Source organism: Microtus ochrogaster, linkage group LG8 (assembly GCF_000317375.1).
Source record: "Microtus ochrogaster isolate Prairie Vole_2 linkage group LG8, MicOch1.0, whole genome shotgun sequence".
Taxonomy (NCBI): domain Eukaryota; kingdom Metazoa; phylum Chordata; class Mammalia; order Rodentia; family Cricetidae; genus Microtus; species Microtus ochrogaster.
The window spans coordinates 1,657,239-1,673,707 of record NC_022033.1 but is presented as its reverse complement, the minus strand read 5'-3'; the positions used below and the strand labels follow the sequence as shown (position 1 = coordinate 1,673,707).

The 16,469-nt window shown below is 57.4% G+C and overlaps 1 protein-coding gene across 1 annotated transcript in view; it reads right to left on the bottom strand.

Annotated features, from left to right (window-relative positions):
• Lama5 (laminin subunit alpha 5) overlaps positions 1-16,469 on the bottom strand; it is a 48,537-nt gene that overhangs the window by 8,137 nt on the left and 23,931 nt on the right. Inside the window, exons 12-53 of the mRNA XM_005362749.2 lie at positions 16,018-16,158; positions 15,797-15,934; positions 15,566-15,700; positions 15,346-15,474; positions 15,136-15,273; positions 14,740-14,792; positions 14,409-14,514; positions 14,267-14,319; positions 14,075-14,180; positions 13,594-13,693; positions 13,281-13,437; positions 13,011-13,149; positions 12,671-12,813; positions 12,476-12,582; positions 12,251-12,404; positions 11,820-11,980; positions 11,635-11,743; positions 10,733-10,830; positions 10,453-10,654; positions 10,169-10,295; positions 9,599-9,738; positions 9,065-9,180; positions 8,767-8,978; positions 8,207-8,411; positions 7,887-8,031; positions 7,530-7,670; positions 7,266-7,427; positions 6,984-7,085; positions 6,812-6,895; positions 5,280-5,510; positions 4,194-4,307; positions 3,943-4,070; positions 3,729-3,809; positions 3,417-3,631; positions 3,041-3,141; positions 2,676-2,856; positions 2,437-2,586; positions 1,733-1,884; positions 1,549-1,659; positions 1,246-1,357; positions 652-822; positions 352-548 (exon numbers count right to left, since the gene is read on the bottom strand). Of these exons, the coding sequence (XP_005362806.1) occupies positions 352-548; positions 652-822; positions 1,246-1,357; positions 1,549-1,659; positions 1,733-1,884; positions 2,437-2,586; positions 2,676-2,856; positions 3,041-3,141; positions 3,417-3,631; positions 3,729-3,809; positions 3,943-4,070; positions 4,194-4,307; positions 5,280-5,510; positions 6,812-6,895; positions 6,984-7,085; positions 7,266-7,427; positions 7,530-7,670; positions 7,887-8,031; positions 8,207-8,411; positions 8,767-8,978; positions 9,065-9,180; positions 9,599-9,738; positions 10,169-10,295; positions 10,453-10,654; positions 10,733-10,830; positions 11,635-11,743; positions 11,820-11,980; positions 12,251-12,404; positions 12,476-12,582; positions 12,671-12,813; positions 13,011-13,149; positions 13,281-13,437; positions 13,594-13,693; positions 14,075-14,180; positions 14,267-14,319; positions 14,409-14,514; positions 14,740-14,792; positions 15,136-15,273; positions 15,346-15,474; positions 15,566-15,700; positions 15,797-15,934; positions 16,018-16,158 (5,747 nt within the window). The remainder of the gene's footprint in view (positions 1-351; positions 549-651; positions 823-1,245; positions 1,358-1,548; positions 1,660-1,732; positions 1,885-2,436; positions 2,587-2,675; positions 2,857-3,040; positions 3,142-3,416; positions 3,632-3,728; positions 3,810-3,942; positions 4,071-4,193; positions 4,308-5,279; positions 5,511-6,811; positions 6,896-6,983; positions 7,086-7,265; positions 7,428-7,529; positions 7,671-7,886; positions 8,032-8,206; positions 8,412-8,766; positions 8,979-9,064; positions 9,181-9,598; positions 9,739-10,168; positions 10,296-10,452; positions 10,655-10,732; positions 10,831-11,634; positions 11,744-11,819; positions 11,981-12,250; positions 12,405-12,475; positions 12,583-12,670; positions 12,814-13,010; positions 13,150-13,280; positions 13,438-13,593; positions 13,694-14,074; positions 14,181-14,266; positions 14,320-14,408; positions 14,515-14,739; positions 14,793-15,135; positions 15,274-15,345; positions 15,475-15,565; positions 15,701-15,796; positions 15,935-16,017; positions 16,159-16,469) is intronic.

Here is a 16,469-nt window from a genome sequence, read left to right as displayed (position 1 = left end):
GGGAGAGCAGGAGAGGGGAGGGCAGGGGGAGGGGAGAGCAGGGGAAGGAAGGACTGGGGGGGTCGAGAGCAAGGAAAAGGGAAGAAGGCAAAAAGAGGGGGGAAGGGGTCAAGGCTAGGAGAGAGAGCAGAGAAGGGGGATGGGAGGGCAGAGGGCAGGGAGAGGATGGAGGATGGGATTGGGGGGAACATGGCTGATGGGCAGAAAGGACAAAGTGGATGAGTGGAGATGCAGAGAGGGTAGGAGGCAGGGAGAAGACGGAGAAAGGGAAGAGAGTTGATGATACAAGTCGGGCATGTAGAAGACAGGCCTGGAGAGGAGGAGGCAGGAACAGAGGGCAGGTGCACTTACTAGGGCTTCTTTCAGCCGCTCCTGGTTGCGGCTGTTGAGTTCATCAGCCTCCCGGGTGGTATTGACAGCTTGGTTCAGGGCCTCACGGAGGTCCATGAGGCCAGCCTCGTACTGGGCCAGCTGGTCCCGAATGTGTGTGGCCAGCGACTGGTTCTCCTCCCAGAAGTTGGTCAGCTGCTCCTGTACACGAGCCTTCACTGGCCAACACCAGAGTAGGAAGGTGGTCACTCCGGTACCTAGACCCCTTTCACGCACCCAGTCCCCACCCAGTCCACCCTAACATGACTTGGCCCCACTCACGCCTTTGGGCTTCTGTCAGTTCAGCCTCCGCCACTGCCCGTGGGGCCCCCAGGTCACGAGTCCGCATATCCCAGAGTAGCCGCTCCACTTCAGCCAGTGCCCAGCGCAGCTGCTCACCAGACGGTGTAGAGGCATTGCCTGGGGACACTTGGCCCATGCGAGAAGCCAGCTCTGCAGGGAGAGGATGGTCAGGGCCTGGGAGTGGCTTCAGAGGACACACCCCTCTGCCTCTATTTCCTATACCTGTTTCCTTCTGCAATCCTGACATGCTGGGTCAGCCCACTCCCAGGCCTTCCCTAAGCAGAAAGTTCAGTTTTCTGCCAATCCTTTGGCTGTGCCAGATCCTGTCCTACGCTTGGGAGCCCCAGTTTGTTCTCAGTCCCTGGACTGTTTGCCACTTAGGTTTGCAAGTATTCCCAGTGGAGCTGGGTGAGGGTCAGTCCAGCACTAAGGGAACCAACAGACCCCAGGCAGCCCCCTGCCCAGGGGATAAACAGACAGGACCCAACCAGCTCAAGGGGAGACTCCCAGAAGTCCTGGTCCCCGCCCCAAGCAGCCTACCCTATAGGAGACCCACACATCAGTCAGTCCTACCGCTCAGGGCACGATCCACAGCCTGCACAGTCTCCAGCAATGTCTGTGCCCGGTCCAGCGTGGCCTCCGTGTTGTCCTTCAGCTGGCCTGCCCGGTCCTGGGCCCCTATGGCCTGTGGGGACAGTTTTCCTCAGCTGCGGTGTTTGTGGGTACAATGTCTAGAGCATGAGTACGGTAAAAAGGGTGGCCCTGGAGTCGGGGGGAGGGGATGGCTGAGAGAACTGGGAGGAGGTGGGTTTGGCGGGGGTGCAAGGGTGAGGGCTTCCCAAGGAAAGGGCTGGGGGCAGAGTTCCCGGGTCTTGCCTGACTGCCCAGCCGCTCAACATCCTGCTGAAGGCTTGAACTCTGTTGTTCTAGAGTCTGCAGTTGCTGCGCTGTCTGGTAGCGGGGTCCCAGTGGGCTCCGGAGCTTGCTCTGTTGGGGGCGAGAAGTTAAGTACCACGTGGCCAGCTAGAGGAAGCAGGGAAGGCAGGTGGGCACGAAATACCTGCAGGTCAGCAATGGAGGTATTCAACCTGTGCAGCCTGGCCCAGGCCGCAGAGCTAGCGTTGATACCCTGCAGCTGCTCGCGGATGGCAGGGAGGAGGGCGCCAGCTTTCTCGAGGTCATCCAGAAGCAGGACCACACAGTGGTCACACACTGCGGGCAGAGGGGAGCAGACACTGAGGATACGGCTTAGCCAGGGATTAGAGGACCAACCCAAGAAAGGGTTAGTGCCATGAGGTCAGTGTAAGGTCACCACCAGGGTTATGGGTCACGGGGTGACCGGGTCAGAGCAGGAATTGAACAGGAAAATGGGGTGGGCACAGGGTCAGGTGACAGGCACAGGAGACCCAGTCATGGCACTTATGCCAAAATCACAGGGGGAAGAGGTCAGCAAAGGCATCTCAGGGACGGGTGAAGACCCTCATTTGGTCAGGAGGAAGCTGGCCTTGGGGGCTATGGGGCACTCTATTGGAGAAAATCCTGGCAGCGGGGCCTGCTGAAGGGTCAGTGGCCAGTTTCAGAGCGACACCCCCAATTTAGGAGCAAGAGAGTGGCTATCAGGTTAGGCATGGACTCGTGACAATCCCTCGGGACATGGAGACGGACAGTTGGGGTCCGTCTGGGGACAGGGAAAGAACACCAGGTTGTGACAGGCCTGAGCACCCCCTACAAACAAGCAGAACAGAAGGAACGGGGAGGGCGTACCTTCACAGTGTACGCCATGGTCCCCGGGCCCGCCTGGCACAGGCACCTGGTGCTGCTGGCTGCAGGTGTCGCACCGCTCCCCACTGAGCCCTGGGGGACAGGTGCAGCGGCCCGTGTGTGGGTCACAGTGGCCTTGTGGACACTGGCAGCCTGCAACAGGAAGGGTAGGTAGATTAGTGTCTGTACAGGTCCAAGGACGCCCGCCCCTCCACCCACCCTGGCCACACTCCTGTACTCACGCCTGCAGCCCTTCTCTGGGTGCCCCCAGTAGCCAGGGGCACACTCGCGGCACTGGGGCCCTGTGGTCCCTGGCTGGCAATGGCACTGACCGCTCTGAGGGTGGCACTCAGAGCCCTTGGCGGCTGGTCCGCAGGCACAAGGGCGGCAGCCTTGGCACTGCTCAAAGCCGAAGTGTCCTTCCTGTAACACACCCTGCGGTCAAAGGCCTGCCCTGCCCTCAGCACCCCGCGTCCTCCAGTGTGGAAAACAGGCTGTCTCAGGCTCCCCAGGTCCAGTCAAGCCTCCCCATCGCTCATTCCTCCAGACGCCAGGCCTGGCCCCTCCCTGGAGCCTGCCCTATCTTCAGGCCTGCTCCCAGCCCTACCAAACAGCGGTCACAGCGTTGTCCAGTCACGCCTGCCTTGCACAGGCAGCGCCCACTCTGAGGATCGCAGGCTTCTGTCCCGCACGGGGAACAGTCACACCCTGCAGAAAGTGGGGGCTACGGTCACTGTGCTGTCTCCCATTCCAGTCCTTCCAAACCTAGACCCTTACTTCCTACAGCTTTTCCCATGATTTGGTCCAGGCCTCTTGGTCCTGTTTGGCCTCCTCCCTGCATGCAGCCTTGCCTTGCAAGGCAAAGATAGAGTCTGGCCATGAAGTTGGCCACCAAGGAGGATCTGACCATGTAGGGAAGGAAGCCTGGTCACAGTGGCACATAACCTGTCCTTCAGGTGCATCCAAAACCCCATTGTGCTTACGGGTACAGTTGCCGGGCAACAAAGCATTGCCATAGAAGCCAGGGGCACAGCTTTCGCAGCGGGGCCCTGTGGTGTGACGAAGGCAGCCGCGACAGGCACCCGTCAGGGGGTCGCAGTCATTGAAGATCATGTTGGGGTCTCCATTGCCACTGCAGTCACAGGGCTGACAGGAGCTGCCCAGCACCAGAGGGTTTCCAAAAAAGCCAGGCGCACAGCTAGGAATGGGTGGCAAAGAGAGGAGGGGCAGTCAGGGTCCGGTGGCCCCACTCAGGGTGCCCTAGGGTCTTGTACGGAGTCACCCCGCCTGATTACCGCTCACAGGAGGCCCCGGCATAGCCTGGCCTGCAGAGGCACTGGGTTCGGCCATTTCGTAAGACGCAGCCATCAGCAAAGCTGCAAGAACGAGACAAAGCAGTCGCTACACAGGGACACCTCTCCATCAGGGGCAGGCACCCGGTGCAGGGGTTCACCCACTGGGCCGACCCCAGCTGCTCAGGGGCTGCAGAAGGGACCACAGGCTGCTTACTTGTTGGAGGGCACCGCCAAGGGGCAAGGGCAGCTCACACAGGGCGCCGCAGGGTTGTCGGGATCGGCGCTCACAAAGCCCGCCCTGCAGCGCTCACACTGGTCCCCTTCTGTGTTGTGCTGGCAGCTCTGGGGCACATTGCCAAGTCAGTGTTGAGAGAAGGGACGCATCCCCACCCCGCCCTAAGTCAGCTGGTACCCTGGGTCTGGAACCAAGGTCTTCCTTGGCTGGCCAGGCTTGGCAATACTCACCACACAGGTGCCAGAGCCAGGAAGGCAGCGGTCCGAGTGACCATGACACTGACAGGGGACACATCGGCCCAGGAAGAGACCTTTGACGTCCCTGTAATAGCCAGGGGCACATTCCTGGGGGAAGCAGGTAGGACGTTAGCAATTTGGGGGGCGGGGGGATGTGATGCCAGTCCCAGGACTGGGCAGACCAGACATGATGTGGGAGTCCCCTCTGTGTGTTGTTTTTATTGGTTAATGAATAAAGAAACCGCCTTGGCCTGATAGGGCAGAACTTAGGTAGGCAGAGAAGACAGAACTGAATTCTGGGAGGAAGAAAGCAGAATCGGAGATATGCCATGGATCCACCAGAGACAGATGCTGGGAATTTTACCCAGTAAGCCACTGCCACATGGTGATATACAGATTAATAGAAATGGGTTAAATTAATATGTAAGAGTTAGCCAATAAGAAGTTAGAGCTAACAGGCCAAACAGTGATTTAATTAATATAGCTCCTGTGTAATTATTTCAGGGCTAAGCTAACTGGGCAGCGGAGACGAACAAGCGGCCCACTCCCTACAACACAGACAGGTAGCTCACAGGTCAGCCCCTGGGGACTTTCATGCACCAGCAGGGGCTGAAGGGATACCACACCATGGATCACAGGGTCTGGAAGTTCTGCCTGGCTATTGTGGCTCTGGACCTGTGGACACACTGCCAAATGGTGATGGCACGGCTCCGGAATGACTAGGCTGTGTGGCTGGTGACCAGCACTGCTCCTCTCTATCCCAAACATCTAGAGTACCCAGTGTCACAGGCAGAGACACCAGTGAGGGAGGGGACGGTGGCGAGCTGGGAAGCCGCATGGATCAGGGGTGACGGCTGTGGGGGATGGGTGACAGCTGCTGTGTATGCAGAGGCAGACAGTGATGAATGGCTGAGTCACAGGTGATGATGAACAGTCAACTGAACAAGCAGGCTGGCAGGGTACGGAGAGGAAGACACGTGTGGGCAGAGATGGGACAGAGCGGAGAGCAGATGTAGGCTCGGGAAGGAGCCACGGCAGTGGAACCTTCATGGCCAAGCAGCCACCCTGACCACTTTTTACCTGGCATGAGTCCCCACGGTAGTTGGCAGGGCACATACACAGCTCCACATTGCTGGCCGGAGGGCCCCTGCCAGCCTCACTTGCCACCTCCAGCGCCACTCGACGCAGGGAGATGGTGGCGGAGGTCTGGGAGAAAAGGGCACGGATCTGCAGCTGCTCCAGGCCAGCCAGCACCATCATAAGTTCTTCCCGGGATACCGGGTTGTGAGTCTCCAGGTGTCGGAAGTTCCCCTGTGGGATGGAGATACAACCTCAGCTGGGGCAGAGCGAGGTAGAGGACAGAGGTGCGCGAGGGAACTCCAGCAGACACCCGTGAGGGAAATGACAAAGCTGATTCCAGAGATAGTAAGAATTTATATATGCAGAGAAAATAGTTTTTAGAAGAAAAAAACCATAAATGGGTCAGTCCTTTCTGACATCAGAGAGATAAGTATTCTTACAAGACAGACACAAAATCTGAACAAACACAAGAACCTGAGAAACTTGAAGATATCAAGAATCTACTCAACAAAGGACGTTTTAAAAAAAGAAAAAACTACAGTGATGTGGGCTTCCCCTCTGCATGCTGTGAATACCACTGGTTAATAAAGAAGCTCCTTTGGGCCTATTGCAGCACAGAATAGGGCAAGGCGGGAATTCCAAGCAGATAGAGGAGAGAGTAGGTGGGATCAGAGAGAAGACATGTGGCCATAACCTCATGGCGATACACAGATGAATAGAAATGAGTTCATTTAAGATGTAAGAGCTAGCCAATAAGAAGTGTGAGCTAGCCGGGTGGTGGTGGCACACACCTTTAATCCCAGCACTCGGGAGGCAGAGGCAGGCGGATCTCTGTGAGTTCGAGACCAGCCTGGTCTACAGAAACAAATCCAGGAAAAGGCTCCAAAAACCACAGAGAAACCCTGTCTCAAAAAACAAAAAAACAAAACAAAAACAAGAAGTGTGAGCTAATAGGCCAAGCAGCGTTTTAGTGAATACAGTGTTTGTGTGGTTATTTCGGGTCTGGGCAGCCAGGGAACAAAAGAGCAACCTCAGTCCGACTACAGGGCCAGGAGACAGCTCAGTGAGTAACAACAGTTTGTCTGCCCTCAGCCTGACAAGCACTCGATCCCAGGAATCCATCCGCATGGTGGGAGACGACAACCAATTCTTTTAAGTTGTCCTCTGATTCCACATGTATGCTGTAGCATGCATACATGAGTGTGTATGTGCATACACACACATTCTAGGTAAATAAAATGTGACAAACTAAAAAAGATCAAGCTACAAACTGGAAGGCAGCTTTGATGCGTCTAGAGTGACGCTCTCTAAAAAGTAAGAAAGATCAACAGTCAGGCAGACATAGAGGAGCAGCTCCCAGAGTGGGTCAGAGGTCAAGGAGCCCCAGGGCCTCTCAGCTACTATGCTCAGGAGTCTTCAAACCAGAGCTGCCCCTCTCAGGGGTAATCAGAAAAGAGTCCACTGTCTCCAACCCTGGGCTGTCCTCCATCATGGGGAACAAAGACTACGGGGCCCTGACCAGCTCTGCTCACCTCTACCAGCTGCAGCTGTCCGCGGTGAATGTGGCCGGGTGAAGGGTGTGCCATCTCCAGGAAGGCGATGCTCATCTGGTTGCCCTGAGAGACAGACACAAGGACCAGCGTCAGGGCTGGCACTGGGGCTGACCCGCTATCCCAGCCGGATGCACCCACCCCACTCAACCACCTGCAGCACCACGTCCGGCCGGCTCTCGTAGGGAATGAAGACATCGCCACGCTGGGTCTCGGAGTGGAGCTCATAGTGGAGGGTCCCGCCGTAAGATGACACCTGGAGCCAGCACAAAGGGACCGTCCCCTCTCTCCCAGATCTATTCCCTACAGTGCCCTCCCTCGTCCAGGCACCTCTCCTGCTCCTTTACAACACAGCTCCAGGGTCCCTGGATCTACCCTCATTGGCACCCACTTTCTCCAGCACCCCAGCAAGTACAGCCCAAAGGCTCCTTCTCACCCTGTCACCCAGGTAGGAGGCCGGGGCCTGCCAGTATAGCTCTGGGAAATTGTCAGCTATCAGACGCAGGTCTGCGTGCAGCAGTTTCATCTCGGGCCGCAGCTCGTGAGGTACCACCTGCCGATCGCTGCTCAACAGCACCCAGCCATCCATGTCCACGAACTGTGAGCACACACATGCGTCATACAGAGCAGACACTTGGCCTTGCTCTGCATTCCAGGCTCCTCGAGGGGTTCCCATCTCAGTTCTAGGCCAGCAGGATACCTCATGTCGGGCACGGTTAGAGCTCCCACAACGCTCTGTTGCCCCAAAACAGAAACAGCGGGTACAGCCCTTGGGGTTAGCCGGGTCCAAGGAGAAGGTCCCCAAGCGACACTGGTCACATCTTGAACCCTGTACATTCTCCTAAGGTCAGGGGTCAGGGAACACGAAGGTCAGTTGGTTGTGTGTCGAGGGCCAGACCATAGATCAGTTTTACACCTTGCCCCCCACCAAAAGCTTCCAGGAAGCCCCACTGACCCAGAAAGGCTGCGAGGGCATTGTCTCCATGGAAGCAGATACAGGAAGGGGGCCTAGGAAGGTGACTTAGGAAAGTGACCTGGACACAAGGCCCCTGCTCACCTTGCAATGGCACTGGCCTGTGAAGGGGTCACATACACTATCCACGGTACCCGCCTCATGGCAATCACAGGGGTGGCAGCTAGGATAACCATAGAAGCCTGGGGCACAGGTGTCACAGCGACGCCCAGCTACATTGGGTCTGCATCTGCACGTGGATAAAAGCGATGTGAATCTCCCAGAGCCCTGGGTCACCGAGAACCCGCAGGATGCAGGTCTCTAGAGCATCTTCTGAGATGCAGAGGAATGAGTTGCTGGGTGAGGGGCAACACTCTCCCCAACCTGAGATGCCACAAGACAGTGGGGGTACTATCTACACTCACTTGCACTGGCCACTGTCCATGTCACAGGTGGGGTCTGTCAACTCCTGGACGCCGGGCCCTGAGCAGTTACACTCCTCACAGCCAACCAGGGGGTGGCAACCAAAACTCTGTGGCTGGCAGACCAGGCAGTCCGGGGGGATGGTGCGCGGAGGGCATATGCACTGACCCGTGAGCTCGTCGCACAAGCGGGTACCGCAGTCACAGGCTGTCGGGGTCGATAACATTGTTGACCCCTCTGGCCCCGCTCAGGCCCCAGGTGCTGCAGCCCACAAGGGTGTGGCAGGGACACCCTAGTTCCACCCCTTCCTCATAGCTCTCTGCACCTCACATAGCTCCTTTGCAGTGAACAATCAATGAATCACTGTCGGAGCTACTGGCCACCTGCTGCTTCCTAGGACCCTTTAGGAGAGGTGTGCAGGCAGGAAGTGACCGGGCCAGTCTGCTAGGCTCCAGAAAGCTCCCTTGATCACCATGCCCCGGATCCTGGTACACCCCCATTCCCCAGGAAGTCCTAGGGGCTCAGCACACTTATCTCGGTGCTCTGAGCACTGGTTACTCACGTCTGCAGAAGGGGAAGCCCCAGTAGCCGGTGGCACAGCGGGAGCAGTCACGGCCAATGACGTGGCCCCGGCAGGGACACTGGCCCCCGAAGGGTTCACATGTGGGGCTTGTGGCACCCACCTCGTGGCAACCACAGGGTAGGGCCCCATTGTTGTAGAAGAGAGACAGGGAGGTGGCAGCATTCCGGCAGAACAGAGACGAGCTGCTGGGGCTAGATTGAGAGGCAGTGGTGAGGTGAGGCTGGCTCCTGGCCTAACCCCGCGCCCCACACCCCCATTCTGCCCTCCCCCAGCCCACCTGATGTGGTAGCCATGGGTGGCACAGTGGCTGATGAAGTCATAGGATTTGTCCAGGGGCTCCTCATGGAGGTAACCAGAGCTGTAAGCGTCCTCGGGGACGACGAGGATGTAGTCCTAGGAAACGATACCTAAGCACCTTCACGAGGGTCTAGCAAAAGGGCCTGGCTGGGGGGATGGGGACAGAGCCAGAGGCAGGAACAGGACAGTCTCCTCAAACTGGCTACGGCCAGGGTATGGCGGTTCTACTCAGGCACTTGGGCTACTCAGGAAAGAAGTACAACACAGACTAGGGAAATGAAGAGACAAAACGCCAAGCCTCTGGTGTGGTTCATGTCCTCTCTTCCTCTGGGAAGGTCCCCCCACCAGCTGGGCTTAGTGGTTTAGCTCTTAGGGACCCTCTAGAGCCTCCCATGGCACCAGTGATGGGAGACACCTGGCAAACAGGTGACATGCTCCAGCTGACACCCTCAGATACGTGACAGGCACAAAGGGAAGACCACTCTGCAAGTCAGACACCAGCCCGAAGTCTCACCAGCCAGAGCCACCGGCCTTCTGGCACACGCACAGTCACAGTGAGTTCATTGTCTGTAACATCCAGCATAGTTTGGCCCTCACACAACACTAGGGTACGGCAGCCGTAACCATGTGGGCAGAAACTGGCGTTGGCGTGGCCTGGCGGGGGTCAAAACGCGAAAGTCAGGTTCCAATACGACCACTTTACCTGCATGGCTGCCCTATCCTGGATGTAGGGCACAGTTGGAGAGATGAGGGGACACAGATAGGGCTGGAGGTGACGACATGTCATGGCAGAGAGCCTACAGGCGGCCTTTGAGACCAGGCCTCATCCTTTGTGAATTAGCGGTAGCCATACATGACCGCCCTGGGTACAAGCGACCAGTTCCTCCAGGCACCTTATAAACCAACACTTGCTTCACCATTTGTGACAGAAACGGAGAGCCCTAATGCAGGGAACAGGTGCTGGGATAAGACTTCTGAGAACGGAGGTAGAGGAGGTGGGGCTGCCACTCACTCAGGGCACTTAGCAGAAAATTGACACCAGTCAGTCTGCTCCCCTGTCAGTGTGGCGCACTCAGCCACTCACCCTGCCAGACGCGACCACCATTGATGAGAACCTCCACGGGGAAGGTGGGGTGGACCGGCTGGTAGCTGTGAAGCAGGAAGGCATAGCGGCCCAGGCTGGGCACCTGCGTGGTGAAGACGACGGTGCCCTGTAGGAAGAGTCTTCAATGAGTGATCGGAGCTGGAACTCTCTGGTCCTCCTGTTGTCTGGAGCATCGCCCAAGGCTGGTGGAAGATAGGGACCCGGAGCCCTGCCCCACACCACGCCTGTCCCTGGAGAGGCTTCCGTCTAGCCTGAGCCCTCACCTGTGGGTGGCGCAGCAGGGTGGGTTCTGCGTTAGGGTCCACGACAGTTGGGGGCCGAGGTTGTGGTCCAGCTGGGGGTGCGCCTGGCGTGAGCTCCTGAGACTGGGTCAGAGGGAGGTCGGGAGGCAGCGGCAAGACCTGACAGTCCTTCAGGATGATGGGCTGCGGTGGCTTCGGGAAGCGGGAGGGCAGACAGGCAGCGCTGGAGAGTACCAGGAGTGAGCACAATGATGGCCGACGGATCCCTGCTGTCTGCCCGAGCCAATCCCAACACCACTACCTGCCAGGGTTGAAGGTGCCATGGCTGCTCACACAGAAGACCCGGGGTTCCACAAATTCTGTGCTGAACTCATCCACAGGAACCAAAGTGACACTGTGCTGTAGGCAGAAGAATGATTTGTGGCTATGCTCTGGACAGCTGAGGACAGGAGGCACAGTGGACAGAGAGGGCTGGTCACATAGTTTAGACCCCTGGGGTCCACTGAGCCTAGACTCAATCACTCCTGCCTTCAGCCTAGAGCCCAGGGCTGTGGGATAAGGCTCTTGTAAACTGTAAAGATTTGTCACTTGTACTGGTTTAATAAAATGCTGACTGGCAGGAAGTATAGGCAGGGCGACCAGACTAGGAGGATTCTGGGAAAAGGAAAGGCAGCGAGACAGTCATCATCCAGATGCAGAGGAAGCAAGATGAGAATGCCTCACTGAGAAAAGGTACCAAGCCAAGTGGCTAAACACAGATAAGAATTATGGGTTAATTTTAAGTTGCAAGTTGTAAGAGCTAGTTAATAATAAGCCCGAGCTAATAGGTCAAACAGTTTGTGTGTTTCTTTGGGACTAAACGGCTGTGGGGCCAGGCAGGACAGAAACTTCCATCTATAGCCCAGACTTGGATGCAGAACTGGTAACAGTTTCTACTCCCTAACCGTCATGGTACCCTACCCCATCGATCTACTCTTTCTCCATCCACCCATCTCTATCCTGGGCTCTCGCAGGCTAGAGGCCAAAAACAGGTCCAGATCTTCACAAGCCCCTTCACGAGCAAATAGCTGTAAGCAGGGCCAAACTACAGCGTGCAGTGCCACACCACGGGCTCCTGGGATCCAGAGGCTCTGTTCTCTTTTATAGATATTTAAAGCACACTGTAAGAAGCTGCTCTGGGGGCGAGGGCTCAAGGGGCTTTACCAGGAAGAAGTGCGCCTGCTCAGCCGTCAGACGAATGCTGGCCTCGGAGTCCACGTGGAAGGTGGCCAGGTGATGCTGGGTATCCCGGGCTGGACCCCGACACAGGGAGCTGAGGAAAGGGATACAATGTAAGTGGGAAGCCCTGGGTAGAGCCCTCCCATCAACCCTGCCTGCTCTAAGCTTACCTGTACGGACAGGGATGGAGACTGAGCATCCCGTGCTGGGGGGCTCTCTGAGGTGTGTGCACAGCCACACCCACCTCCTGCTGTGAACCTTCACTGATATATTCCACCACCAGAGCGTATCGGCCTGGCCGAGGCACTGTCATCTCAAGCTGGATGTCCACCTGGAGGAGAGCAGGGTGACCAGAGGCCCACGGTCCTCATCCTCCCCACAGCTGCCGATAGCTGTCCTGGTGCCCGGGGCATCTCCAAACAGGACCATAGAGGGAGCAGAAGAGCTAAGGGAGTCCCCTTCCCACCAAGTGTCCCACGGGCCATGCATGCGGGCTCCATCATCTTAAACCTTGCCTTGCACCCACACGGCCACTGAGACAGCCCCTCCTCCAGACCAAGGCCCACGACACCCACCCCTCCACAGACCCTCAGATACCCACATCACTGCCAACACAGGTTGCCAGGGGTGGGTGTGAAGGACTGAGCTGCTCTGTGGGGCAGGGTCGAGGCAGGCTGTTGTCATAGCGACACAGGGCCTCAGTTCCAGCTGCTGACGGGAAGCCATCCAGGGGTAGGTGGGCATAGAGGAGACAGCTGGGGATAGAGACGGAGGTCAGCACAGGTCCACCCCGGATCCAGCCCCAACCCATCCTGTGGGACCTTACTTCTCTGTGGAGTGCAGGGCTGAGGGCCGGTAGGTACAGGCCTCGGTTACTCGATGCTGGAGGAGAGCAGCCTCGTAGTAGGTGCTGGGCAGTAGGACCACATAGTCCTGGGAGAGATGGGAAGTGAGTGCTAAGGCCTTGGGGCCCAGGTCCTGCCCTCACCCTGCCCCCACCCTGCTGTGGCCCCGGCCTCACCAAGAGTACACCTTCAGCCTCCACCAGCAAGGTCCAGATGCCAGGGTTCAGCACAAAGGGTTCTCCAAAGCCTCTCTGGGGCACAGTGACAAAGGCAGGTTCTGTGCTAGGTGGGAAGGTCACTGGCTGGCTCTGCTCTGTGCCTGAAGTGGGGAGGGTAAGATGACTGGGTTCAGCCCTCAGGCCGTCCCTGACTCCCCTGGTTGTACTTCCCTCATGAAATGCACCTCCCACAGGGTGGAGGGCCAGGATGAAGAGGCCACAGTTTGGGTTCACCACCTGCTTGAATGGAGAGGTGGACCACGGGGTGGGAAGGGGTGGGCGAGCAGACTCCACTCACAGTTCACACAGCTGGAAAGCCTGCCCTCTTCACGCACAGAAACTCGCCCGTTCACACTCGTGGGTCCACGGTTGACGTATCGGAAGACCAGCCAAAAGAGGTCAGGGGAGGTCACGTTCAGCCTGGCCACGATCCTGGGCTGCGGTGGGTTTGAGACAACAGGGTCACTTCTCTGGCCATCGTTGACCTGGCTCCCGTGATTCTCCCTGCCAGGAGACCCATCTGGTTCCCTTGCTGTACCGAGCCCTGGGAAAGGGCAGCAGGACCCACCTGGATAGGTGTCATGTGCGCGTAGCCTCTCCAGCTGAAGTTCTCGAACTCTAGAGGGTTGAAGCCAAAGCGCACAGCATGGCCTTCAGGAGTTGCCGCCTCCTCCAATTCTAGACGCATGTGGTGCAGGTCCGGCAAGTAGTGGTCCTTCACCGGCCTGCCACGGCACAGGTGTCTGGGTGGGACAGGCACTAGCCCTATACAGCCACCCAGATCTCCAAGGGGTAGCTGCGTACCCTGTGGGGTCCTGACCGTATGGGACATGGTACACGCTATCTCCCCAGCTCAGGCCCAGCCGATGGAAGATACTTACTCGCTGCAGGTGGGGCCCTGGGTGTTAGGGCGGCACCTGCAGGCGCCTGTCCTTGGTTCGCAGCCCTGGCCTAGGGCACCACCAACATCACACCGGCAGCCTGTGTTGAGAAAGAACAGGATCAGAGGCTGCCTAGACCCTTGACAGCCTTAGGGGTCCCTCTCACAACCCTCCAGGTTAGGACTCATAGGTAGGTTTCTCTAAACAATCTCAATAGAGAAACTAACATCAACCCTTAGAGTCTGCTTGGGGGCCAGGGCAAGGGAACTGGGATGGATTAGTGATGTCTGCTATGAGCACAGCATGGAGCAAAAGGCCACAGGTCAGGACAGAGCTGCAGCCAGGAAGCCAGTTGAACATCTGCTGTTGCCACAGTGGGACCCCTACCTGCCTGACCCACTTGTACCTCCCTGGGCTTCAGTCTTTCACCATGCATGATACAGCACACGCAACGTCAGGGGACCAGTGCGTGAGCACTTACTACGGCAGCCGAAGTAGTCAGCACGATCCAGGCCGAAGAAGCCATCCTTGCAGGCTGCACAGGTCTGGCCACACACATGAGCCTTACAGAAACACTGCCCGTTGCCCTGGGGAGGAACAGGCAGTGAGACTTGGCGGGGCAGAGTCCTGATGGACTGGACCCACAGACCCCAATACCCTGACACAGACTCACCGACTGGCACTCGGTAACTCCACCCAGCGTGCCTCGCGGGTCACAGCTACAGCCTGGGGAGGGCAGAGCAGGAGTGAGAGCCCTGGAGGACAGGAAGGTCTCGATCTACCTTCAAACCCTTAACCATCTAGGGCAGACTCACGCGTGCAGCCTTCAGGGTTGCTGGGGCTCAGGCCCCAGTACCCAGGTTTACAACGATCGCAGCTTGGACCCTCCACGTGAGCCCGGCACGTACAAGGAGCCTGTGTCTGCGAGAGAATAAAATTGTGGGACACAGAGGAGGTCAAGGGACAAAGTCCCTCACCTGCCCTTGCCCCAGGCTTGGCAGCCACCAGGGCGGAAATAAAGGACCGGAGAAGGGGTAATCCTCCCTTGAGGTTGCCACAGACAACAAGCAATCAGCAGAATGCCAGGGTCTCTCTGGGCTTCAGACCCTTAGCCTAATCCTGCACCAAGGGCAATCCTCTGCTCACCTCAGGAAGGGCGGGATTGGCAGGGGCCAGACCAGCAGGATGACAAGAGCCAGCTAGGGAGAAAAAACCAAGTTCTGATCACTCCTCAGTGACTGACCAAGGTCAAGAGCTTCCCAGCCATATGAACAACCACCTACACACAAACGAACACATGTAACACACACACAGAGCAATTGCATGAACAGCTAGCTGCACGAACATTTGCAAAGCATGGGCACTACACAGCACACGGAAACATCACGCATAAACACATATCAACAACCTTAACGACAGCACATGGACACAGCTACATGTACAGTACATGTACAGTCCCTGTGTACACACAAGGGGACCCCCAGGCCTGGTGCGTAGATCATGCAAACAGGGCTGCCCTCTGCTGCACCACCCCCAGCTCACCTTCACAGTAGGGGAAGTTATAGGCACCCGGCACACACACATCACAATGCAGTCCGGTCACGCGGGGCCGGCAGCTACACTGCCCCGTGGTAGGCTCACAAGCTGCATGCAAGGAACCGTCGGCAGAGCAGTGGCAGGCTGTAGGGTGAAGTCAATGGGTACAAGGTAGGGCTGAGAACTGTCCACCTCCCCTTCTCCCAAAAAACTTACGGATGCAGTCGGGGAAGCTGTGGAAACCAGGGCTGCACTCCTGGCAAGTGATGCCTGTGTAGCCAGGACGGCAGCGGCATGAACCACCCACTCCACAGTCCAGGGACCCCCGAGGATCACAGGCGCAAGCTATGGGCACACAGGGGAGAGGCGGGGGGGTCAGACGCTGATCCTGTGGGAATGGCCTGACCCCCTTTTCTCGCTCTAATTCTCTACTTACCACGACACTCAGGGTAACCATGGTAGCCTGGGAGGCAGCGGTCACAGTGAGGACCATCAAACCCAGGTCGGCACTGGCAGCGGCCGGCTTCATCACAGCCTTCAGGCAGGGTCCCCACAGGGCTGCAGCCACACACTGCAGGGTGGGATGCGTTACTGGGGATCCTGACAGAAGCAGGTTTTCACTCAGGCACCCCTACCACCTATTCCCACATGGAGGGACATCACTCACACTGACAGAGAGGGAAGTGGAAGTAGCCAACGGCACAGCGGTCACAACCGTCCCCCTCAAAGCCTGTGCGGCATACACACTGGCCTGACTCTGGGTCACAGAAGCCATTGGCTACCCCAGGGCTGGAGCACTGGCAGGCTGCAAAGAGAGGACCAGCTGATCAGTCAATGCTGAGTTGGTGCAGGGCACCTGAGGAGGGGGTAAGGAGGGGCTGCACACACCTTCACAGCTAGGGCCATAGAACCCAGGCGCACAGCGCTCACAGTGGGTGCCCTGGAAGTTGGGTTTGCACACACAGCGTCCCAAACGCGGGTCCTTCCGGCAGGCATTGCCCTGGGTTCCTGCAGCGTTGCAGTCACAGTCTAGGAGGGAGGTGGAAACAGGAAGTTTAGACAAGGACAGAACAGAACCCTGCCACCTGGAAAAAACAGTTTCTCCGCAAAGTCATTCTCACACATTTATATAGCACAGGTTAGAATCTAAAAAAAGTAAAATTCCCAGAGCCGGTTCTTTAGGAAAACAATGATGAACTGCAAAATAAAACATCTGGCTGGATGTGGTGGTGCACGTCTTTAATCCCAGCACTTGGGAGGCAGAGGCAGGTGGATGTCTGTGAGTTTGAGGCCAGCCTGGTCTACAGAGCGAGTTCCAGCCAGGGAAACCAAGACAAACC